The sequence below is a fragment of the Scyliorhinus canicula genome, chromosome 3 (genome assembly GCF_902713615.1).
Source record: "Scyliorhinus canicula chromosome 3, sScyCan1.1, whole genome shotgun sequence".
Classification (NCBI taxonomy): domain Eukaryota; kingdom Metazoa; phylum Chordata; class Chondrichthyes; order Carcharhiniformes; family Scyliorhinidae; genus Scyliorhinus; species Scyliorhinus canicula.
In genome coordinates, this window is record NC_052148.1 from 71,032,535 (window position 1) to 71,057,814 (window position 25,280).

A 25,280-nucleotide genomic window follows, 5' to 3' on the forward strand; every position below is an offset into this window, starting at 1 on the left:
CTAACCTCACCAATAAATCCTGCCCCCCCCGCTCCCCCCTAACCTCACCAATAAATCTTGCCCCCCCGCTCCCCCCTAACCTCACCAATAAATCCTGCCTCCCCCCCGCTCCTCCCCTAACCTCACCAATAAATCCTGCCCCCCCCCCGCTCCCCCCTAACCTCACCAATAAATCCTGCCTCCGCCCCCTAACCTCACCAATACATCCTGCCCCCCCCGCTCCCCCCTAACCTCACCAATAAATCCTGCCCCCCCCGCTCCTCCCCTAACCTCACCAATAAATCCTGCCCCCCCTAACCTCACCAATAAATCCTGCCTCCGCCCCCTAACCTCACCAATAAATCCTGCCCCCCCGCCTAACCTCACCAATAAATCCTGCCCCCCCCCCCCCGGACCTCACCAATAAATCCTGCCCCCCCCCCCCCCCCCCCCCCCCCCCGGACCTCACCAATAAATCCTGCCTCCCCCCGCTCCTACCCTAACCTCGCCAATAAATCCTGCCCCCCCGCTCCCCCCTAACCTCACCAATAAATCCTGCCTCCCCCTGCTCCTCCCCAATAAATCCTGCCCCCCCCCGCTCCCCCCCTAATCTCACCAATAAATCCTGCCCCCCCTAACCTCACCAATAAATCCTGCCCCCCCCGCTCCCCGCCTAACCTCACCAATAAATCCTGCCTCCCCGCTCCCCCCTAACCTCACCAATAAATCCTGCCTCCCCCTGCTCCTCCCCAACCTCACCAATAAATCCACCCCCCCCCCCCCCCCCCCCCATCCCCTAAGAGCTGGTGGTAATTAACTCTTTGAAGTATGAGCTAAATGGCTGCCACCTCAGGTAGAATCCCTCCACCCATCTCCTCACGGTGTACTTGACCTTTTCCAGGTATAAAAAGTCCATAAGGCACGAGGCGGAGCAGACGGTCTCCACCGCTGCAGAACACACCTTTTGGCTATCAATGAGGCAAAGGCGAGCATATTGGCCTACACCTCCATCCGCAGCCTCAGCAACTATGACACCCTGAAAATGGCCACCGACAGACAAGCTCCAGACAATGTTAAGAACCATTGACATTATATTAAATAAGGAGACCCAAAAGCTCACAGTCTTTGGACAAAACCAGAAGAAGAGGGGAGCTTGGCGCCTACGAGAACACCGCTCACACCTATCCTCCACTCCATCAAAGAACCCACTCACCCTACATTTGGTTAGATGAGCTCTATGAATCAACTTGAGTTGGATGAAGCAGGGCCGTGGGCAGGATGAGGTGGAATTTACCCTACTGTCAGGGGGGTGTCCCTTTAAGAAAGGATTAGTCTCCTCATGTGACTTGGTGTCATTTGTGGGTGGAGCTGGGCTGTGGCTGTCAGGTGAACGGGGTTTTATTTGGTTTCAGTTTTCGTTTGGGTCACTTTGGACTGCAGAAGGAAGAAGTGTTTTCCCTGTTTTTCTCTGTTTTTATTTTAAAAGCTGTTCCAGTGAACTGAAAGCACGTTGGATGTGGCAAACTGCCTTGGTAACTTTAAAGACTTTAAACCAAAAGATTCTGGTTTTCCAGAAGGAGTTTGAAACTGCTGGTTGAAATTGGATCAGAATCTCAGGGAAAGGACCAGTCCCAGTCAAGTGAGAATACAGTGTGCTGGGCCACACTCTTGAAAAGGGCTTTGGTTTATTGGATTTTGTTGTTGAATTGGAACAGCTAAGGGGGAATTCATTAGGTGTTAAATACATCGATTACTGTAGCTGTGTGGTGTCTTTATGTTTGTAACTGATAAAAATTCTTGCTGTGTTTTGATATATATAAGGAAGTCTGATAACTCACACTTGCAGTGAAGACTTTTGTGCTCATCCTAACCAAATTCAACATAAAGGTTGTAGATCAGGTGAACTCCATAATACACTTTGGAGTTTCTAAGCCCTGGCCCATAACATTAGAAAGGGCCTTATTTCACACATCCTCATCGAAGATGGGTTCCAACTCTTCCTCCCATTTCTCCTTCACCCAATCAAGCAACATAGATATTCGAGGTTCTTCTCCCCCCCCCCTTCATCAAGTCCTTGCCAACCGTAAGATTTCCTCCAACAGAGAAGGCTGTGGCACCATGGGGAACACAAGGAAAACCCGTGAACCAAGTCGTGCAGTTGAAAATATCGGAATAGGTGTGTCGCTGCTAGTTGGAATTTTACAGAGAACCCCTCCCAACTGGCAAACCGTCCATCTGTAAATGGGTCTGCCTAGTTCCACGGTGGATAGAAAAGTATCTCCAGCTGATGTTGTTTGTGCGGACACTCACCCTTGTGCGGCTCTTTATATAGTAGCTTTACCCAGTTCAACCTATCAGGATCCGCCTTCGGGCGATCAACGAGGCGAAGGCTACAACATCTGCCTCCCGCACCCGTTTCCAACCCTCGCTGGTCCGACACCCCGAATATGGCCTCCCGGGGGCCCGGGTCCAGTCTCACGTGCACCACTTTAGAAATTACCCTAAAAACCTCCTTCCAGTAATCCTCTAGCTTTGGACAGGACTAAAACATATGAATGTGATTTCCCCCCCCCCCCCCCCCACACTCGGTTCCGACACGTATAACAGCAAGTCATCGGCATATAAGGACACCCTGTGCTCTATCCCCCCCCCCACCCCCGCCACACTATTCCTTTCCACACCCCAGAACTTCTTCATGCGATGGCCAACGGCTCAATCACGAGTGCAAACAGCAGGGAGGACATAGGGCATCCCTGCCTAGTTCCACGGTGGAGAGAAAAGTATCTCCAGCTGATCTTGTTTGTGCAGACACTCACCCTTGTGCGGCTCTTTATATAGTAGCTTTACCCAGTTCACAAATCTTGGCTAACCCCAAACCACTCCAGAACTGCCATCAAGTACTACCCGGTCAAACGCCTTCTCAGTGTCCAATGCCACAATCACCTCTGTTTCCTTCCTCTCCGCCAGTGCCATAATGACGTTCAATACCCTCCTAATGTTTGAAAAGAGCTGCCTCCCTCTCACGAACTTCGCCTGATCTCTGGATCACCAGTCCAGTGACAATACCACTATGCCACCACAAGACAGTATGATGCGCATGCTTTGGGCAGCACTGAATGTCCCTTCATGGATTGGCTTGCACATTCATAGGATGTGTCTGTCGCTGACAAAGTAGCATTTACTGTCCATCCTTAACTGGTCTCGAGAAGATGCTGCCGAATTACTTTCTTGAACTGCTGCAGTTCATGTGATGTATGTACATCCACAATACTGCAGGTAGGGTCCTTCTTTCTTCTATGGGATATGGGACATGGCCAGCATTTGTGACCCATCCCTGACTGCCTTGCTCAGCCATTTCAGAGGGCAGACCACATTGAGTCAACCACATTGTTGAGGAATTACATGTAGATCAGACTGGGCAAGGATGGCAGATTTACTTCTCGAAAGGAAATTAGTGAACATTAGGACATTTTTGACAATTGATGATTGTTTCATGGTCACCATTACTGATATTGTATTAACTGAATTTAAATTTCACCAGCTGCCATGGTAGATTTTGATCCCATGTCCCAAAGCATTAGCACGTCACCAGCTTTCGGAGTATTTTCAGGTAATTGAGTCTTTACAGATCCAGAGACAGGGGTAACCCCAGGTTAAAGAGGTGTGAATTGTTTACCCCCCTCTCTGGATCTGTAAAGACTTAATTACCTGCAAATGCTCACGTTCAGAGTATCATCTTGCATCTTTGACTTTGTCTATATATATATATATATTTCTGGAACCTACCTCTTCATTCACTTGAGAAAGGAGCAGTGCTCCGAAAGCTAGTGATTTGAAACAAACCTGTTGAACTTTAACCTGGTGTTGTAAGACTTCTTACGGAGTCCTGTATGTTATGCATACACATAGAACAATTGTTGGTCAACGACTTCGAGGAGCAAAATTTCTAAACACAGTTTGTAGTTAGTCTCTTCTGACAGGGTTGAGATTCTTTTCCCCACAACTCCATCAGCAGCTATATTGTTGGCTATGACATGAAAATACAGGGTCGTGGAGAAACAGCAGCTAAGCCTATTCACGAATACCAATCATCAGAAAGAATGAAACACTTCCCCACATCCCTCCACTGTTGGCTCAAATTAACTGACGAAAGTAACCTAGCCAAAATCTCAACTTTCACTTTCAGCCGTGAACCAGTATGTTCTGATTTTGGATGAAGAGCCGTACTTTGGAAACGGCTTCTTTAATTTTGTTTTCTAACTTTCACCAGTGCTCTATGCCAATGTTCATGACTCGTGTCTAGAGCAACAGTTGTTTACGTCTGGCAATCACATTTTGACATACCTTATACACATCCACGTGAGTGCTTGACAGCTGGGAAGTGAGTTGATGCTGTTGGTGGAGGAGGTCAGCCAAGCGTATGTGAAACGCTGCTTTGACACGTTGAATAGCGTCTTTGTTTTGAGGCCATTTCCCACTTCCTTCCATGTGACAGATTACTAAGTGACAAAGGATATTGAATGTTACACAAAATCCTGAGGGATAACTCAACGCTGAAGAAGCATCTGTGAGCAAATATCTTGGGGAAATTCTGAACAGCAATGCAGCATACCGGAAGACAAAATCACAATCACGGAGCAGTCAGATTCACACAAAGCACAGGAAGCTCCTGGGAGATTCACTGCATTGCATTTTACATTACTGAGTTATGACCCAAAAATTATTTGTGCTCGTCTCAGCACTTCCCAATTCGTTGGGATCCATTAGTTTAAAAAGTAAGCTATTTAAAATACATGTTAATTTGAGAACATGTTCGATAATCTTTCTGCAAATATTTTAACCTTTTGGGAATTCGGACTGTGCCTCAATGGACAGATTGGTGCGTAATTAACGTTAAAAATGCTGTAACTGAGATAAACATAGCTCTCAGGGATTAAGCAAACAAAACAGTGGGCTGAGAGATTTTGGTTAGAATTCCGATTAGGTGTCTGAACCAATCTTCATCAGCCAAAGAAAAATTGCGTGACATTCCAGTGAATGTTCTCACTTACTGCTGTTCAGTCAACCCTACCCAACTCAAAGTTTGCACAGCTCTGCTAAATGAGGTGAATGGATTCTGCTCCTAGGTCTGGGGAAGGTTAAGTCAGCAGTGCCATAGTGGGATTGTCACCGGACTAGTACACCAGAGACCCAGGGTAATGCTTTGGGGACCCAGGTTTGAATCCCACCATGACAGGTGGTGAAATTTGAAATCAATAAAAATCTGGAATTAAAAGTCTAATAATGACCATGAAACCATTGAAAGTTGTCACTGAAAACAAGCTAACTAGATTTTTTTTTTAAAATAAGAGGCAACAATCTGAAGAAGCTCTACTGCAGACTGAAGGCCATGACGCAAATTCTTAGAACCAATGGGCAGCATGGTAGCACAAGTGGATAGCACTGTGGCTTCACAGCGCCAGGATCCCAGGTTCGATTCCCCGCTGGGTCACTGCCTGTGCGGAGGCTGCACGTTCACCCCATGTCTGTGTGGGTTTCCTCCCACAGTCCAAAGACGTGCAGGTTAGGTGGATTGGCCATGCTAAATTGCCCTCGTGTCCAAAAAGGTTAGATGGGGTTATTGGGTTACATAAGAACATAAGAACTAGGAGTAGGCCATCTGGCCCCTCGAGCCTGCTCCGCCATTCAATTAGATCATGGCTGATCTTTTGTGGACTCAGCTCCACTTTCTGGCCCGAACACCATAACCCTTAATCCCTTTATTCTTCAAAAAACTAACAGGGATAGGGTGGAAGTGAGGGCTTAAGTGGGTCGCTGCAGACTCGATGGGCCGATTGGCCTCCTTCTGCACTGTATGTTCTATGTTCTCTGTTCAGTGTTTGTACAGAAACATAAAAACACAAGAAACAACAATCCACTGGAGAGTTTATGTTCCTTGTGCGCAGGAAGTAGAGTGAGGTGGAATCAGTGAATTTTGATTACGTGGCAGTCAGGATGTTCACACAGTGTGAAATAAGGCAGCTGATTATTAGTTTCTGGCCTAGGTTCACCAAGTGTTCAGTCAGTAGACCCGTGGAGACAATGAAACAAACATACAGTTCAGGTCACAAGGTGGCGTTTCCACCCCAGGTTACACTACCGTGTGAGTAGATAACAAATGTAGGCCGATCAGACCATTGGTCGGGGTGTCAGATGTCTGACATCAATGAACCCGAGAAAGTATTTACGGCAGACTTGAATTTGTAACATTTAACTGCCTTATGATCTTAGGAAAAATTGAATTTTAATTACAGCTGGGACTAAGATTCTGTGGGAGTGTGGCCCCTTTAAAGGGGCGAGCTCCACAGAACACGTGACCGGCTCAGGGCCAATCGCACGGAAGTATGTGAATCGGCCAATGGAGAGTGTGCGCGGGATCCAGGGAGCCGGACCCCAGGCAGTGTGAACCACGGTGCTGAAGAGTAAAGACCTGTTGAAAACTGTTATGTGCCTGTTTCCCAACTGCCTTTGCCTTTCATCAATAAGCTTTGTGTGTGTGCATTGAGCTACCACAGATTCGAACCACAGCATCTCCATTCCAGGACAGTGTGTTCAGCCATTAATACTTTCTCATTCTCTACAAGTGTAAAATAAATTATTCTCCCTTTCTCACTTTGGAGGGAGATTAACTGCGACAAACAAAAAGCAGCTTATTGAACTGCACACATACAGAAGGCGACTGATTGTCAGAAAGGAGACACTTTCTCTTTCAATTACGTGGATCAAGAAGACAAGCACGGTACATTTGGACGAAAGAAAGCCAATGTTTCCTAACCTCTTACCTTTCAATGCTGGGACATATACTGGGCTTGGCTTATCAGTTGAAGGAAGCAGGCATTTGCTGTTCTTATCTTTCACATAATAAGAGAAATCTGGTTTCACTGGCACTGGTGGAAAAACCTATAAAGGAAGAAACCAAATTTACAAAGGAACTGCTGACAACTGATACAAAGGTTTAAGGACTAAAAATTAATGCTTGACCTTAGCCAAACCTAAAATGGGATTTATGGGTGAAGCTAACATTTTGACTTTGCCTTACAGCATTTTGATGGTGGGAGTCCATCTGTTCAGAAGGTATTTTACTCCTTCTCCCTCTCATGGGCTCCCACACAAATACCCTAATGACCAAAGAGCATAGAAGTTATCAAGACAAATTTATTATCAGCACATTGCCTGCATTAGTAACAGCAACTTGCATTTATATAGTGCCTTTAACATAGTAAAACGTCCCAAAACCAAACTGCTGATAGCCACACGAGGGGGTATTAGAGCAGATGACCAGAAAACCTTACTTGGAGGAGTGTGAAGAGTTCAGACGATTGCAGGGCTGGAGGACGTTACACAGATAGGGATGAGTGAGGCCAAGGAGAAATTTGAAAATAAGGGTGACAATTTAAACATTGAGGCACTACCAAACTGGGAGCCAAGATAGGTCAATGAGGGATGGGTAATGTGGGAATGCACTTTTGTTCCAATTAGGACCATCTCAAGATTGGGGGGGTGGAAAATGGGAGGCCAACAAGGAAAGTATTGGAATAGTCAAGTTGAGAGGTAACCAAGACAAGGATGAGGGATTCAACAGCAGATATGAGTTGAGGTAGGAGTGGAGTTGAGCAATGTTATGGCGGAAGAAGCTAGCTCAGAACCATAGAAATGTTACAGTGCAGAAAGAGGCCATTCAGCCCATCGTGTCTGTGCTGGCCAAAGAAGAAGAAAAAAAGAAACTAGCCGCTCATTTTAATCCCATTTTCATGCACTTGCTCCGTAGCCTTGCAGATTCTAATAATAATAATCTTTATTGTCACAAGTAGGCATACATTAACACTGCAATCAAGTTACTGTGAAAAGCCCACAAAAGGTTACAACACGAGCTGGACATTTCAGCCTCAACCGCAAACTTCAGTAGTGAATTCCAGACACCCACCACCCTCTGGGTGAAAAGGGTGTTACCTCGTGTCCCCTCTAACCCTTCCCCCAATCACCATAAATCGATGCCCCCTGGTAATTGGCCCCTCTGCCAGGGGAAACAAGTCTTACTTGTCGGCTCTCCCCAGGCCCCTTATAATTTTGTACGCCTGAATTAGGTCACCCCTTTGCTTCCTCTGTTTTAAGGAAAACAACATTTTTACTGTGAGCAATGACAGGAGCCTGGCCTCGGCTGGCAACCTGCTCAACTTGGCCTTTCTTGCTGTGCAAACATGCTGCGCAACTGAGCCCCAAGTCTCAACTTGAGGATTAGTCACAAACAACCATCTCTTGCCACTCCCTGAATAACAGTGGTTAGAAAAACATCCTTTAGGCAATGCAGAGGCACAGTACTCGGAATCCATCAAGGGTTGGGACTTAGATTATTTGCCTCAAGTCACCTTGCCAACGAATAACTGAAAACAAAATCCCAACATGTGAGCAAACTCTGGTGGGGGCGGGGGCTGTTCATAAAAGAAGATTGTTCAGGTGGAATAACATAACTTTAAAATCTGTCATTATACACAAAAACAAAACATTTAACCTTGTGCCTGTGCATAGTACTGTACCACACATCCTTGGTGCACTCAGCATACTGAACAGGCAAAGATTTATTGTGAAGTGAATGAATGAAAAATTTTAATTGCTCTTTTATCACCCAAAAACCCCAAACTTGGTCTCATTTTAATTCAGGTTGTGGACGGTAATCCTTTGAATAAAATGCTGCAGAAGGAACATAATTCAGCAGGTAAAATCTTAACTATGCAAAGGTTCAATGAAATCAAATGTTTTGTGTTTAAGCTTTGAATACACATTGGTTAAAAAAAACACACAGGAATATGAAAACTTCCTGGGGAAATTCCATAAATGTGCACCGATAGATTTAAGAGAAGGCACCCATGACCTAAACTCCTAGAGTGCCCCCTGCTGGGGAAGAACATCCAGTTGTTGATAACAGAGTCATTTAAAATGTTTCTTTCAGCTACCCGCCCAAAATCTCTATCCGGAACTGATAATGATCAGCAACGAATTACTGAAGTTCTATGAAAGTGTGGCGACGAGGAGCTTTTCACAGTAACTTACATTGCAGTGTTAATGTAAGCCTACTTGTGACACGAATAAAAATCATTATTATTACACGTGACAATAAATTAAATTCAATTCAATTCTCTAGGGGCGAGGAGGAGGAATTATTACAAGTCATAGGAGAACATATGTTGGGTCAAAATTTTAGGTTTGAATCTTGTTTTCCCACTTTTAGTAGGCAAGAGTTTGCAGCAGGAAACTGCCTCAAAATAGACCACATCATTTGGTCAAGAGCTGCTTGTTTCTTTAAACACAGGACAGTTTAAAAATACCAACAGTGCAGCAAATTGCACACAAGCGTAACGCAATCTTAAAAGCAAAATCACCGCACTGATGTCAATGTGGTTTGAATTTTCTTATATACTTAAATATCCAAAGTGCAAAAAAATCTGCTTACTTCTGTGAATCGAAACACAGGATGTGTCCCTTGGACTGATGTGACATTCAAGGGAAGTCCACTGAGGTTCCAAAGTTTCCGACTGAGGTCATCATATGACTGCACCACACTGATGGTCTTCTCCTCGGACCCTGAACGCTGAGGCAGAAGGATGCAATTCTGGGTGAATCTTACAGAGGTTTTTATGGGTTGAAAGAAAATTATGACCGTTGCTTTTTTTTTTAAAAAGAAAAGTATGGTGGCCAGATTCTTACTCAGTAATGATAACCTTCAGAAAACAATCAGGCTTAATTACAGCCACAGAGAATACCTGCTTTCACCAAAAACAATTGTAAGAGCTTTACAAATATATGAGAAAAGAGAGTAACTAAAGAAGAAAATATCTGTTGCTTAGAAGCGGAGACGGGAGGAATTAGAACGGGGAATATGGAAACAGCAGCTACTTTGCACAAATGTTTTGTGCTGTCTGCACAATAGAAAAAACGAATTCTATACCAGAAATAAGAGGGAACCTAGGGCTAAAAAGACCATGGAAGTGAAGGTAATTAATATCAGCAGACAAAAAAGTACCAGAGAAATTATTAAGGGGCTACAATCCAACAAATCCTCAGGGCCTGATGGCCTACATTCTAGGGTAAAAAGAGATAGCTACAGCTATGATTTTTCCAAATTTTCTGAGATTCTGGAACAGTTCCAGCAAATTGGAAGTTGGCAGATAAAACAGCACTTTTCAAGAAAGGAGGGAGAACGGAAACAGTCATCGTAAAAGTGCTGGAATCTATTCACAGAATGGTTATGACGCAAGAGTCCATTTGGCCCATCGTGTCTGCACCAGCTCTCCAAACGAGCATCATAACTTAGTGCCATTTCTCTGCATTTTCCCTGAACACATTATTTGTATTCAAGTAATCATCCAAGGCCCTCTCGAATGCCTTGATTGGACCTGCCTCCACCATGTTTGCAGGTAGTGCTTTCCAGACCCAATCTGCTTGTTGTGTGACAGTTTTTTCTCACATCACATTTGCTTCTTTTGTAAATCACTTTAAATCTGTGCCTTCTCATTTATGATCCTTTTATGAATGGGAACAGTTTCTCTCCATCTACTCTGTTCAGCCCCCTTATGATTTTGAACATTGCTCTCAAATCTCCTCTTCGTCTTCTCTCCAAAGAGAACAGTCCCAACCTCTCTGATATACCCTCAAAACTGAAGTTTCTCATCCCTGGAACCATTAGAATCATAGAATTCCTACAATGTAAAAGGAGGCCATTTGACCCATCATGTCTGCACCAACCCTCCGAAAGAGCACCCTATCTAGTGCCAGGGACCCGGGTTCAATTCCCGACTTGGGTCACTGTCTGTGCGGAGTCTGCATGTTCTCCCCGTGTCTGCGTGGGTTTCCTCCTGATGCTCCAGTTTCCTCCCACAAGTCCCGAAAGACGTGCTTGTTCAGTGAATTGGATAATCTGAATTCTCCCTCAGTGTACCTGAACTGGCGCCGGAGTGTGGCGACTAGGGTATTTTCACAGTAACTTTATTGCAGTGTTAATGTAAGCCTACTTGTCACACTAATAAAGATTATTATTATTATTACCCTGCACATCTTTTTGGATTGTGGGGGTGAGACCCACGCAGACACAGGGAGAATATGTAAACTCCACATGGGCAATGATCGAACCCGGGTCCTCGGCACTGTGAGGCAGCAGTGCTAACCACTGTGCCGACCTGCCACCGAGAATTAAGCAATTTATTGGGCCTCAAATTCCAATGCACAAATAAACCACAAATAGCTACAGTACCATTAAAATTCTTTCAAAATCACTAACGGGCCATTTGAATTCATTTTTCTCAGCAGCAACACTGTTTCACAGGCTTGCTTAAGCAGCCTGTCTATTTCAAAGCATACTGTCAAGAATAATTCCCATTAGTTCAGCACTGCCATCTGGAGGAGTTGTTGTTTATTGCAACTGTAATTTGAATAATAGGCCAGCCTTTTGAAATTCTCTCCTGGGTACGATCCAACAACATATATGTATATTGCACCTTTACCAGAATAAAATGTCCCAAGGCACCTCACAGGAGCATCATAATAAATATGGCACAAAGCAACAGAAGTTGTAAGTTCAGATGATCAAAGGTTTGGTCAAAGAGGTGGGTTTTAAGACGTGCTTTAAAGAAGGTTGGTGCTGTTTATTGGGAGAAGAGGCTTCAGGAGGGACTGTCAGAGTTTGGAGACAGGTTAACTGAACGCATGGCCACCAATGGTGGAGGAATTAAAGTTAGGAGCTCACAAGAGATTAGAATTAGAGGAGCTCAGATATCTCGGAGAGTTGTGGGGTTGGAAGAGATTATGGAGGTAGAGAGGGGCAAAGCCATGGAGTGATTTGAAAACAAAATGATCATTTTACAATCGACTCCTTGCCTAAAAGGGAGAGAGAGAGCGAGAGCGAGAGAAAGAAAGAAATTGGGGGCCGGTTTAGCTCACTAGGCTAGAAGGTGTACCAGCTGAGGTTATCCATGAAGGCCCCGCCTTCTCAATCTTGCCCAAGGTGTGGTGATCCTCAGGTTAAATCACCACCAGTCAACTCTCCCCCTCAAAGAGGAAAGAAGCCTATTGTCACCTGGGACTATGATGCCTTTACCTTACCCTTCAATAGAAAAATGGGATTTTGTGTATCAGAAGCCCTCAAGTGTGAAAAGGTTGGAATATGAGAGACTACCGGTGGCAGAATGGTCAGCGTAGGGACCTGGGTTCGAATCAGGCCATGGGCGATTGTGTGGAGCTTGCACGTTCTCCCAGTGTCTACGTGAGTTTCCTCCGTGTGCTCCAGTTTCCTCCCACAGTCCCAATATGTGCAGATACCTGGTTACAGAGATTGGTGGGGGAGTGGGCCTAAATAGGGTGATCTTTCAGAGGGCCTGTGCAGACTTGATGGGCCAAATTGTCTCTATAGCTCTATAGCCAGGAGCGAATTGGAATAGCTGAAACAAGACCTGAAACAAGGAAACAAGACCTGGACTAGATTTCTGTAGACTAATTACATCAACAGAAATTGAGGTAGTGCAGGAAAGTGGTGTTATATAGATGATTGTCCATAATCTAATGGAACAGCGGAGCAGGCTTGATGGGCTGAATGCCCTACTCCTGTTCATATGTGGCATCAAAGTCAAAGTTTTACAGCAAAGAGACCCTTCGGCCCATTGTGCCATGCTGGCCATCAAACACCCATCTGTTCTAATCCCATTTTCCAGCACTTGGTCCATAGCCTTGTATGCAATGGCATTTAAAATGCTCATCTAAATGATTCTTAGGGCTGTGAGAGCTCTCGTCTCTAACACCCTTTCAGGCCTTGAGTTCCAGATTCTCACCACCCTCTGGATTAAAAGATATTTCCTTAAATCCCCTCTCAATCTCACATGACAATTGTCACGTGACCAAAAAATGAGCACATACAAAAGTTCTGAGTTTTACAGATAAACAGATGAATTATCTGATATCATCTACACACACTTGCTGCTTCCATATTGTTAAATGGATGAGGGACATTGAGGCACTGCAGTAGGTAGAAGAAAAATCAATTATAATTATACCAGAACTGGAGAAACCATCCCCATCACTAAGGGTTGAGAAGGTTTAGGCTCTCGTCTCGAAAAGGGAAGGCTGATGGAGTGAGTGGATAGAAAACCGAAAGGTTAAACAGTGTTTAGCACTGTTGCTTCACAGCTCCAGTGTCCCAGGTACGATACCCAGTTTGGGTCACTGTCCGTGTGGAGTCTGCATGTCCCCCCCGTGTCAGCGTGGGTTTCCTCCCTGTGCTCTGGTTTCCTCCCACAAGTCCCGAAAGACGTGCTGTTAGGTGATTTGGACATTCTGAATTCTCCCTTTGTGTACCGGAACAAGCACCGGAGTGTAGCAACGAGGGGCTTTTCACAGTAACATCATTGCAGTGTTAATGTAAGCCTACTTGTGACACTAATAAAGATTATCTTTAAGATTATGAACAAGACTGATAGGTAGATGTAGAGATGTTCTCACTCAAGCTTTCCTCTCCCCAAGCAAGCAAGCACTGCACAACCACTGTAATTCAAATAAATAATTCCCCAAGGCTGGAGCTGCAGAAACAGCTGAAACTGTGTTTCAATCCAATCAACACAAATAAACTCCAGTTGCAGCTGTGCACAGCATCCTCTTCATTTAAAGTTGATTTTGGGGGGGGTGTCTATGGGTTTTCTATCTCGGGTTTCATTTTGGGCTAATTAGAAGAGACATCAGAATAGGTCGAACACTGTTTTCTCAGTTAGAGGAGATGAGACTGGGATACCAGCACCGTGGATAGCTATCATAGGAATGTCGCAGATCTGAAGTCAGCATGTGATGACCGCATCATGCATCATGACCAGAGGGCGCGTGTGGGCAGAAGAATTTTAATCAGACTCAAGAGAGGACAAAACACAAAAATCATCACTGACAAAGGAAAAGGACAAACTAGATACTACTAACAGTTACTGAGTTGCAGGAATCTGCTGGGAAATTAGGTGGGCCAAGTGTCGGTGGGGAACATTTGGGTAAGAGTATTGCATCGCATACGGTTCAGATTAGTAATGGAGAAGAGCAAGGAGTACTCCGATAAAAACTTCAACTGGAGGAGGGCTAATTTCAATGTGATGAGGAGGGATCTAGCCAGAATAAAATTGAAATAGAGACCGACAAAAAAAAACTATAACACACAATGGGTGATCTTTAAGGAAGAGATGCTTCAGGTACTGGATAGATACAGGGACAGTTGTCTCGGTACATTGTCTCCTAAGTGGTCTTGAAATGCTTCGAAGATCATGCAGACTTGACTGGTAGGCTTAGATGTTTTCTTTTTCTTACATATCTTAGTGCTGGTGACGTATGCCATGTCCAGCATGCTTTGGCAGTGTGACCCTTTTTGCCACAATTCTTGCACTTATTTTCTTTACTCCAGCATTCTCCCCGTTGAGTGTCCAACTTGTTCACATTGATGACATAGTTGTACTCTTACACACTTGTTTTTGGCAGTCTCCAGATTGTGGATCATCGCTCCAGCTCCCATCTGTGAAACCTCTTTTGCTGCTAGCTGCACTGACGTGGCATTTTCTACTGCTGACTTCAAAGTTAAGGCGGTATCAGTAAGCAGCTTTCTCTGAATAGTTTTGTTGTAGAGTCCACATACCAGCCTACCACGAAAGGTATCATCTAGTGTTGCAACAAACTTGCAGTATTTTGCTAAGTTTAAGATCGCCATAAATTGTAAGGTATTTTCACCTTCTTCCTGACTACGATGGTGGAACTGAAACCTTTCTAAAATTATAAGTGGTCATGGTGAGAATTGCCCTTCTAGAATTTTCATCAATTCATTGAAGGTTTTAACTCCCAGCTTTTTTGGATGGACTAAGTTTTACAGAACCTTTTTTTTTACGCCCGGGCAGCATGGTGGCGTAGTGGTTAGCATTGCTGCCTCACGGCGCCACGGTCCCAGGTTCGATCCCGGCTCTGGGTCACTGTCCGTGTGGAGTTTTCACATTCTCCCGTGTTTGCGTGGGTTTCGCCCCCACAACCCAAAGATGTGCAGAGTAGGTGGATTGGCCATGCTAAATTGCCCCTTAATTGGAAAAAATGTTTTGGGTATACTAAATTTATTATTTTTTAAAAATAAATAAATGTTTTACGCCCTACCGAAGTGAATAATATTGCAACCTTTAGGTCCTCCAGTAGTTGATTATGAAATAAAGTTGAAATCTATCTTCAAATGAGTTCAAAGTCTCTTAGTCTCCATCAAATGCATTCATTATACCTGCCACTTCGGATAAAGGCTCCCAGGGTCTATACCTTCTTCAGCCTTCCTCGCTTCCATTTTAATCTATATGATCCAAGAGGTCTCCAATCCACAATAATTTTTTTTTGTTGCCTAGACTATAATTTGTTCTATTCGAGTGCAGGTTGAGCATCCCTTCTCCGAAATTCAATAAACCCAGAAAATTCCAAAATCTACACTTTTGTTTTGAGCAACAACGTGACATCACAAGTGGAAAATCCCACAAGGCTCTGGGACGGTTCTCAGGCGGTGCGCAGGTCCCAATGCACCACACATGCGCATTATCACATTATCTTCCAAAATCAAAAAAATTCCACAATCCGATACACAGTCTGCCCCAAGCATTTCGGATAAGGGATGCTCAACCTGTAATAGCCTGCACAGAATTGGATAGACTTTTGAATCCCTGTTTCCGCAGCACGTTTCACTTCATCACTTGCACTGTCCCTGCAGCTTAGAGTACACCCATTTCTAATGCTTAGCACGTTTAAAAAACCTTTCTTCTGGTTTACTCATGGTTATACTTCATTTTTTTTCCAAATCTTTCTGCATCGGTGGCTTTTCCATCAATCGCTGTTTGAATCCAGCACCAAGAAACTTCTCACTAGTTCTCGTCGCCCGTTTTCACATCGACATTTCTAGTGCCTCAATCCTCATCGCCAGGTTCCTCTCGTTATATTCTTAAATTGCCTCAAAAGAGAAAAAGTACGGAGGTGCCCCACACTTTCTTCAAAGCACAAAGCAAGATTTATTCAAGAGGTGTTGCTCATACAGGTCTAAGAGAGGAAGTAAAGCCCACACAAACACTATGCTAACGTCACTACAAACCACGTGACGTTCCACCAGCAGGGGTGTACTATTCAAATACAAAACAGTAATGATCTGGAAACCCGCTGTCCAGGAGGCAGGTAAAAGTGGAAACAATAAAAACAATTTGAAAGGAAATTGGAAGGGTGCTTGGACAAATTTGCAGACCTACAGGGATCGAGTAGGGGTGTGGATTGAATGAATTACTTGTTGTAGGCCAGGGTTTAGAGAACACCAAAGTATATCATGAAGTTCACCTGAACCACAACTTTGAATAGATTTTGGTTATGAGGAACACAAGGACCCACTGTACAGATGTGGTGCAACAGAGAACTAAAAGTATTTTTAAAACAGAACAATGTTTATTCTATGAATCCTGTTAACATTTTATAAACCCACAGTAAACATCTTACCAACTACCAACACAAATACCCCCCAAAAAGATAACTTTCCTAACAACATCCATAAGCCAAAATACATTTTAACAGACAGTAAGTTTGAATTCTCTAGAGAAGAGTTATCACTTTTAAATTATCAAGTGATCTAAACACCTTGTTTAACATAAAGAGAGACACCAGTATGCATCTGCTTGAATGCAGCTCCCCAACTGAAAGCGAAACTAAAACTCAGCCAAAAAGAGCTTCTTGCTCAAAACAAAAGTAAAAAGCAGAATCACATTCCAGCTCCACTCACACAATTATATCACTGCAGCCGTTTGATAAAACACACTTTTCTTAAAGGGGCTCTCACATGACATACTCCACGGGGAGCCGACATGAACCTGACACCTCTTTCTGACGCCTCCTTCTGTGCCACAAATGACTCTCGGATTAAGGAAATTAGAATTCATAACCTGGCCAGGATTAATGAGTGTCTGGAGGTGAAGAAACCTGGTTTAAAAACTGGATGCAGGATGACATGAAATGAAATGAAAATCGCTTATTGTCACAAGTAGGCTTCAAATGAAGTTACTGTGAAAAGCCCCTAGTCGCCACATTCCGGCGCCTGTTCGGGGAGGCTGGTACGGGAATTGAACCATGCTGCTGGCCTGCCTTGGTCTGCTTTAAAAGCCAGCTCTTTAGCCCTGTGTTAAACCAGCCCCTTCATCCTTATTCTTCTCTCCGTGCTTTATGACTATTACAGAAGCTACAATTATAATTCCTCAAGGTATTCCAAGCTCAGCGCACAAAACAAACATATTCAAACTCGAAACGATAACTCGGTTTCCCTCTCCACAGATGCTGCCAACTTGCTGAGTTTATCCAACATTTTCTGAGTTTATCCAACATTTTCCTAGATAAATTCATTCTCAAGTTAAGTGTGCAATTGTAATTTAGGATCAGGCTATCAACCACAACTTACACTGATTGGAGAACGTTTTATAGATTAATAATTAACAGGATAAAGCCATTGTGCAGCAATGCTGAATTTAATCTGTTTGTCTGCATTGCAGGTGGAGGTAAAACTATTTTCACAATTGGCGAGAGCTAATAGCACAGGGCAACTGGCTCAGAGTCATTACCTAATCCAACAATTTTAGCAAAGCTAATTAGCTTAACAGCGATGCATGGTCATTTTATTAATTCTTAGGATGTGCAAGGCCAGGATGTATTGCCCGCCTGCAGTTATTGGGTGACAGTGGTGGTGGACATCGTTATTGAACTGCACTGATAGAAGAGTGGCTTGTTAGACCATTTCAATGGCAGTTTAATATCAATCATGTGGGTGCAGCACTGGAGGCAAATGGAGACCGTGTCAGGTGATAATAGCAGGTTTACCCTCCAAAAAGAACTGCTGGGATTTTATGATGTCGAGGTCACTTTTCTAATACTGGCTACGGCCAGATTATTTTCATAAAATAATTACACATTCACTGTCAAAGTGTCCCCAATCATTGTTTGCCATGTACTCATTATTTCACAGCTAGAGAGAGTCAATTAGTTAAGTAGTCCTCACATACAGCTCAACGTTCATTAAGTCGGTATTTGGAATATCACATTGGGCAGATACTGGCAAATCAGATGTGTTTGTTGGGAAACACTATTTTTCTCTGTAACACTTCTATCTGAGGACATTTCCACTGAAATAGGACTGTTAAATATTGTGCATTCTTATGAGTTCTGCCACCTGAGCCACTGCAAAGTTATCTAATTCTGAATCTTGCACTATACCAGCCTAGAATTACTTCAGAAACTTTGAAACTGGTCTTCAACAAAATCAGCAAAAGATGTACGGTAGTTTTGGTCCTGAAAATAGAGAATGGGTCCAAGGAAAGAAATTTCAAATACTTTATACTGCGTGATTGGGTGTGATAGCATTCCGGGTATCTTATTGGACTTGTAATTCCGAGAATGAAAATAAGGCAAAAGGGTTACACGTCCTCCCCATCTCTCCAGTCACCGAGTCAGAGTACAGACGCAATATCCCTTCACTGGGTGTTTTTAAATTAACTCCTTACCCCTTTTTCCAACTCAATGACAGAGTCCAGTAAGCCTCCAACATAGCACAATGATGACTTTGGTAGATCCACATGTCTAGTTGGGATACCGAAAGGGCGGGGGGAAGAGAGAGAAAGAAAGAAAAACATCAGTCAGCACTTGTGGATTCATCAATCGTACACTTGGTTCACATACAGCCCAAACACCAATGACTTTCGGCTCCTTTTCCGCTGTCACAAATTATGGATAAATGTCCCATAAATTCCGATTATACGACACAATCCCCTCGACTGGGTGTTATTCTGAGGGGGCTTTGTCTTCTGTTTGGAAGGAGGGAGGAAGCTCTGATATTCAGTCTGGGGTGAAACATAAAGAATGACCACTTGAACAAAAGTGCCAGGTGGTAGTTCCACCCCACCTCAGGTCAATGCGCCAGGAGAGGAAAGGTGGGGAAAAAATCTAGGTTGTAAATGATGAAGTATTTTTCACCATTACTTGCGGGACCGAGGGAAATCAAATGAAAAAGCAGGATGTCTAGGATGCACAAATACTGCAGCAGCTCTGCGTCACTGGAAGGGCAGAAGCCAAGGTCTATGGTTACATCACACAGGCAGGGTGGGAACTGTGGGGATTGTTTCTTTTTGTGTTGAAGCCACGACCCAATGATTCACTTTGCATGTGTACAGCCTGGTGTAGGAGACTTTCGAAGGATGAAGGAGAAAACAGAATCTGTATCTTAAAAAAAAGAGACTATTTCGAGCCACCACACTGCTTTATGGTGACATCATTAAGAATAATGTAACCCACAGATCAACAATGGACCATTGGCCCAACCTCAGGCTGACTGGAGACTTAACCAGTCTCTGCCACACCCAAGTGCAGCTTATCGCCAAATAATTACATCTCCCTGCTCCCGCCCTACTTCATCCTACAACCTTCCTCTTCCGCAGCTCTGACTCCATCGTTCATTGCCCGGGAATGGATGTGATTATTTTTGTAGTTATCAGAGGGCCTACTCCTGCTTTTTATGTTTCTAAGACAGCGGAGACTGCGGAAAGTAGAAAGAAAAGATTGAAGTATCCAAGGCAACAGAGATACATAGGTGAAAACGGAAGTGTGCGAGTAACACAGACAGACAAAAGGAATAGAAGACAAAGACATAAAAAAGGGGAATATACGAAGATGAGACTGGGAATCACCCAAAGACTGTGTGTTGCAGGAAGTCAGTTTTTTTTTTTGCAGGAGATTAGAAAGAAATTCTAAGTTCCTCATCACTTCCCCAGTTCAAAGACAAAACAAGAATCAATTTACATTAGCGGCATTAGTTTGACATTCAGTAGCCTGATTAAGTAATATTGTACGGGTGATGAATCAGCATATTGCATTAACACACCTCCCCTTCACCTTGGAAATCTGAGTTTAAGTTCAATTCATACTGTAGGATGCACGATTCATACAGTATGGGTTCAATCGATCAATCTTAACCCAATTTATTTTAACCCTTGAAACATTTCACTGCAGAAAAAAAGTTCAGGATAAGCCACCCTTTATCAGGAACATAGAACAGTACAGCAGTGCATTTTAATTTGAGCTACCAATGACTTACAGTTTAAGAAGATGTTGAATAATTTGTTCAGGGATAAGACGGCGGTCACGTATGCTGTCACCCTGCCATAGAACAGCCTCGCAAATAGATCCATCCTGAAAACGTCTCAGCTCAGAATTCTCTCCCCAAAAGTCCCTGAATTCTGCTGCCTGCAACATTAAAAATAGATTATTTATTCACCTCCTTCAGTACAAGCCAGAACTTAAAATACCTACGGTCAAAGTTACCATGAGATTAAGCTACTATAGATGCAAGTGTATTCGGGTGGTGTTGGTTGAGGCCAGAGTGAGAGTCTGGACAGCAGGAAAATCTCCAACCTTTCTTTAAATAGTGCTGGGAGACGCATCGCGTACATGAAGCAATAGAACTTCAGTTTGATTTTAACCGTGCCACCACGGGAACACCCCTAGACCTATCCAAACCTTAAGCTCCTTACAACTCCCCGTCTCTCCCCCTTCCTCTCCTCCCTCTTTAAAGAACCTCAGTAAAACCTCCCTCTTTGGTCAAACCTTTATGTCACCTCGATAACCTAATCTCTCGTTGTGTGGCTCGGTGTCATAGTTTGTTTTGGAATTCTCCTGCGAACCGCCTTGGGACCTTTTATTATGCTACGGATGCTTTGCAAACACGAGTTGTAAAATATTTCCTACTACAGATCTTAAGCCCAATATTTTAATTTTAGTGTTTTAGTTAACGCCAGTTTAAATGAGAGCTAGTGCTCCAAGAGACGATCTGGTTCAGTGTTACTTCAGCTGTATGTTTCTCGATAATGGTAGAGTACTGAGCTCCAGAGAAGCTCAATAAAATATTAACATTCAGAAAACTAGCCATGAACACATGCTGTGGCTACACTGACTTGACTCTAATAAGCTCCAAAACGTTCTCTGAAATTACAAATAACGTAATATATATTTGGAGAAAGGAGGAAAAGCAACATTATAACAGATTCGCCCACTCTAAACATTTTTAAAAAATCTTTACCTCAGGACTATCTGCTGGAGGTCCTTTTTCCAAAACATTTGTAGAAACCGGTGGGTTCAGTAAAATACCAAATGACAAATTTCTGCTGTCCTTGTGTTTTGGAGGATCTGAACTTATTGGCCACTGTATGAAAGGGACACAAAAGGTCTGTTACTTTAATACAAACGGAAATGTAATTTTACCATGCTGTCAAAATTTGTAAATCTCCACCTTTGTAGGTCAGTAATTGTGTTTCACTATCATTATTCACGACAGTGCTCGTTCCCAACATATTTTGCTGTAACAAATTAAAGCAATTCAGAAACACAATTTTTTTTTAAATTCTATAAAGACCCCATAAATCCAGCTGAAATGTTTTACTCTGAGCTACATGCCATTACAATAGCAGTAAATAAAATCGGTATGGACTCTTTAATACCCTAGAATAACGCCTTCAAGTGCACCTAAACTGAGCACACGTTACATGAACAAAAATAATCAGAGATGGAAGTATTTTTAAGGCTTTAATTGCAAGCATAATGGATGGACATTTCTGCAGCATCAACAGTCTTGCAGTGCCTCATCCCGATGACCATTCTTCCCTTGTATACCTTGATGTTGAGGATCTGCAGGAGAAAGCACAGCTCATCCTCTCCAATGTCTACACTCGCACATTTCATAAAAGGAGCGAACTGAACCTGTAACCCTGAGTGGAAACCTTGGTTTTTGCTTCCCTACCCCACCCCACCCCTGTCCTCACCAAAGGACATTAAAACTAAACGCAGTGCTTCTATCGCCTCTGCTTCCTCGGCAAGATCAACTAACTCAGCTGACTGGGGATTGAGCCTGGATCTTGCTAGTCTGAACGAGCACAGCAGAGCTCAATTTGTCCATCAGCCTGTCTCTTAGCATACATTTTTCAGAAGTCTCTAGAGGACCACAGGAACAGGTCCCTTCCTGAAAAACCGATAGATAGCAAATGCAGGTTGCTGTTTAACTCATCCGGGGATGTCCCAACTTGCACGTCAATCTCCAGATGTTACCAAGGAAGACTTTGCAGGGTTGCCTTAATTGAGATTGTTTGACTGAATAGGCATGTCCAATATTTCTCTTTAAATTTACGGTGCCCAATTCTTTTTTTTTTTCCCAATTAAGGGGCAAATTCCACATGGACAATGACCCGGGACTGGGATCGAACCAGTGTCCTCGGCCCTGTGAGGCCGCAGTGCTAACCACTGTGCCACCGTGCCGCTCTATATTTCTCTTCTTCAGTTTGAAAGTAAATAGTTGTCTTTTCCCCAAACTGGTGGTTTGCCAGATAACTTCAGAGGACATTAAGAGTCAACCCAATACCGCAGAGCTGAAGATCACATCGACCAATTCAGGTAGAATTAACAGGTTCCTTTCACTGAACAATATAAATGAAATGACAATCTGGCAGCTTTTGTGGCCACCTTTCAGTTGTTCGCCCGCAATATACAAGATGTCAATTTCACAACTTGCTATCATGGCATTTGAACTCATGATCGCTCATTATTGATCAAGTTAGTGCCCTCACTCTGACAGAGTACTCTCTCTGAACAATTAAGTAAGCTACAAACCAACTACTAATAAACAATGAATGAACAAATCGGCTACTAGATTTTGCTTTCCTTTAATATAATGAAAAAGAGCCAATTCAACAATATTTTGAAAGTGAACCAATAATAAAGAAAGTAGTTAAAGCTCATGCAAGAAGTCATTATTCACAATGCTAAAAAGGCTGGAAAATATAATTTAGAACAAATATAATTATTCCTCAACAACTCGAATGTTCTTAAGATGTTAATGAGTAAGATCACTGGACTTACTTCAGGTATCTGAAGGAGAGAATGAGTGAGGAGGTGAATCCGCTGTCCCAGTCCACTGGTTAATAGTGACAGAAGGTGTGGTAAGATTGTCACAATATAGTTACCCCCATGATCGATCAAGCCGCTGAGCAGTTTCATCTTCTTGCAGCCTTCCTGCAGCTTGACAAGGTTCTTCAGACTATCAAGAAATAGTTTTAAAATGTGAAATTGTTCCTATGCAAAATGTTCTCACATTATGGGCCAAATACCATTTAAAGAAAAATAAACTGTTCTTACTGGAAGACGTGGTCAAAGGTTTGAATCAGAGGCTTTGGGGTCATCAAAAGCATTTCAAATCCATCCACCGTCTTGTTGCTAAGGATTTCCATTGACATCTGCGCTTCATGTTGAATCTAGGAGGTTACCAGACAACTGAAAGCCTCAACAGATTGGTCCCCATATGATACAAATTTATACACACAGAAACAAAAATACCTATTGCAAACCTGTTACTAGCTACCAAATAATTATTTATTTCATTTGTTTTTTCACATCTGTTTTTTAAATAAGAGTTAAGTCACTGAATTTGAGCAGCATGTTACCTTCTATTTGCCCTCTGTGTCAGATGGTCCCACAAACAGTGAGTGTCCAAAAGAATTGCAATGTATTTCCGGAGATTTGTCAATGATACTGGTCAGATGACCAGAGGCAAAACAGGAGGATTGGCCGGGTGATGGCGCCTACAGTTTTTTTTATCTTTACAAATGAGTCAGGAGTTGGGAGAGTGGGATTAAATAAACATACAGATCACGGGCAGGATTCTCAGGCTGTGCCCACCCGGCACTGGACATTCCAGCCCGAGGTCAATTTTTACATGGTTTGAGTACCGCCCGTGGCAATCTTGCGATGGGGGGGGATCCAGCCCCACAAGTCGGTAACATATCCAGCGGTGGTCCAGTGTACATTAACCCACTATTCGGTCAATAACTGTTCCATTCACCTGATCTCTCATCCTGGGAGAGGATTTCGGGCCGTTCAGCTATCCCACATTTAATCTAAAACACTGCTCTTACGCAAACATATTTTTGCCTGATGATGGACTGTCCCATCCCTTCAATGGACGAGTATTGAACAACAACAACAAAAAATCACTTTGTCTAGATTGACCTGAAGGGATAGGCCAAGTCTCGATTTGGCTCAGCGGACTGCAGATTACTGCCTCTGGTATGCCAAAGTCCTCCATGCGAACCACACGACTGACCCAATGAAACTGAGCTCTGATGAGCATGTTCTCACTGCCAGCACTTTACAAGAATTTCAGTGCTGGGGATTTTGTCCTGCTAGCTGATGTTGCAACCAGATCTCAGACAGCATTGGAACAACCCATGACTTTAAATTTAAATTATATTTGTATGTTCAGAAAGGTTGAATATGATTCTAGTTTCATTCAGAGATTTTTGAGAGCTTGGTGTCAAGAAGTCTGGAGGTCCTGTTCGCTTACGTGCATTTGTAATAAGGTGTTACAACATTTGAAGTGAAGAGAATGGGCGGGAAAGGGATTAGTAGTTTAGTGGCTCCTGCCACAGACACAGGAGAGAGAGAGAGAGTGAGTCTGAGTTCTTCATAGCAGTGTACTATTTTGCAACTTTTGAGTTCCTCACATCCTTGACTTGCCTTAAAAGTATATGTCCATTAAATATCCTTGGACCAAAAATGATAACGGCAAAGTAAAATAAATGGGAAATAAGGGAATCAACTTAAAACACACTTATAACAAGATATGGTAAGTTTACTCTGACCACTGGGGAAGGGTGGGTAAGGTGCCCCTAGTCCACCCTCCCTTGAGCCAACTGCCCACTTGGGCCCTCGATCCACTACCACAATGCACTGGGCAGTGGAAGGCAGGCGAGAATGGAAAGGCTATTTTGTCACCCAAGTTGGAGAAAAGGCAGGAAAGAAGTCGGGTCCAGCCTTCCTGCACATCATGGGGACAGTCCCACTCCCTCTTTCCAATGATGGAACAGTGTGTCATGTGCCCAGATTCTCCGGTAATACTGAGTGAGAATTATTGAACTATGCTGAGTTAGCTGATTTCATCAGGGCAGCAACAGAGGCATGCAGCGGCTTCTTGGTTCATACTCTTAATCATTTTTCAGTGATTTTCATAGAGCAAAAAGGGAGGGCATTGGACAAGGACATGGTTAGACACATCGGAGGTCCATCTCCCACCCTCCACGTAGCCAATCAGGGTACCGATGTTCACTGATTGTTACTCTTCTGTAAGCCTCCATCCCAAATGTGAGGAGAGACCAGCCCTGGGGAAACTACACCCTAGA

At 43.4% G+C, this 25,280-nt stretch overlaps 1 protein-coding gene across 1 annotated transcript in view; it reads right to left on the reverse strand.

Annotated features, from left to right (window-relative positions):
- nol6 (nucleolar protein 6 (RNA-associated)) overlaps positions 1 to 25,280 on the reverse strand; it is a 130,765-nt gene that overhangs the window by 42,365 nt on the left and 63,120 nt on the right. Inside the window, exons 11-18 of the mRNA XM_038790687.1 lie at positions 23,242 to 23,357; positions 22,966 to 23,143; positions 21,137 to 21,259; positions 20,156 to 20,304; positions 18,570 to 18,645; positions 9,467 to 9,604; positions 6,801 to 6,918; positions 4,324 to 4,478 (exon numbers count right to left, since the gene is read on the reverse strand). Of these exons, the coding sequence (XP_038646615.1) occupies positions 4,324 to 4,478; positions 6,801 to 6,918; positions 9,467 to 9,604; positions 18,570 to 18,645; positions 20,156 to 20,304; positions 21,137 to 21,259; positions 22,966 to 23,143; positions 23,242 to 23,357 (1,053 nt within the window). The remainder of the gene's footprint in view (positions 1 to 4,323; positions 4,479 to 6,800; positions 6,919 to 9,466; positions 9,605 to 18,569; positions 18,646 to 20,155; positions 20,305 to 21,136; positions 21,260 to 22,965; positions 23,144 to 23,241; positions 23,358 to 25,280) is intronic.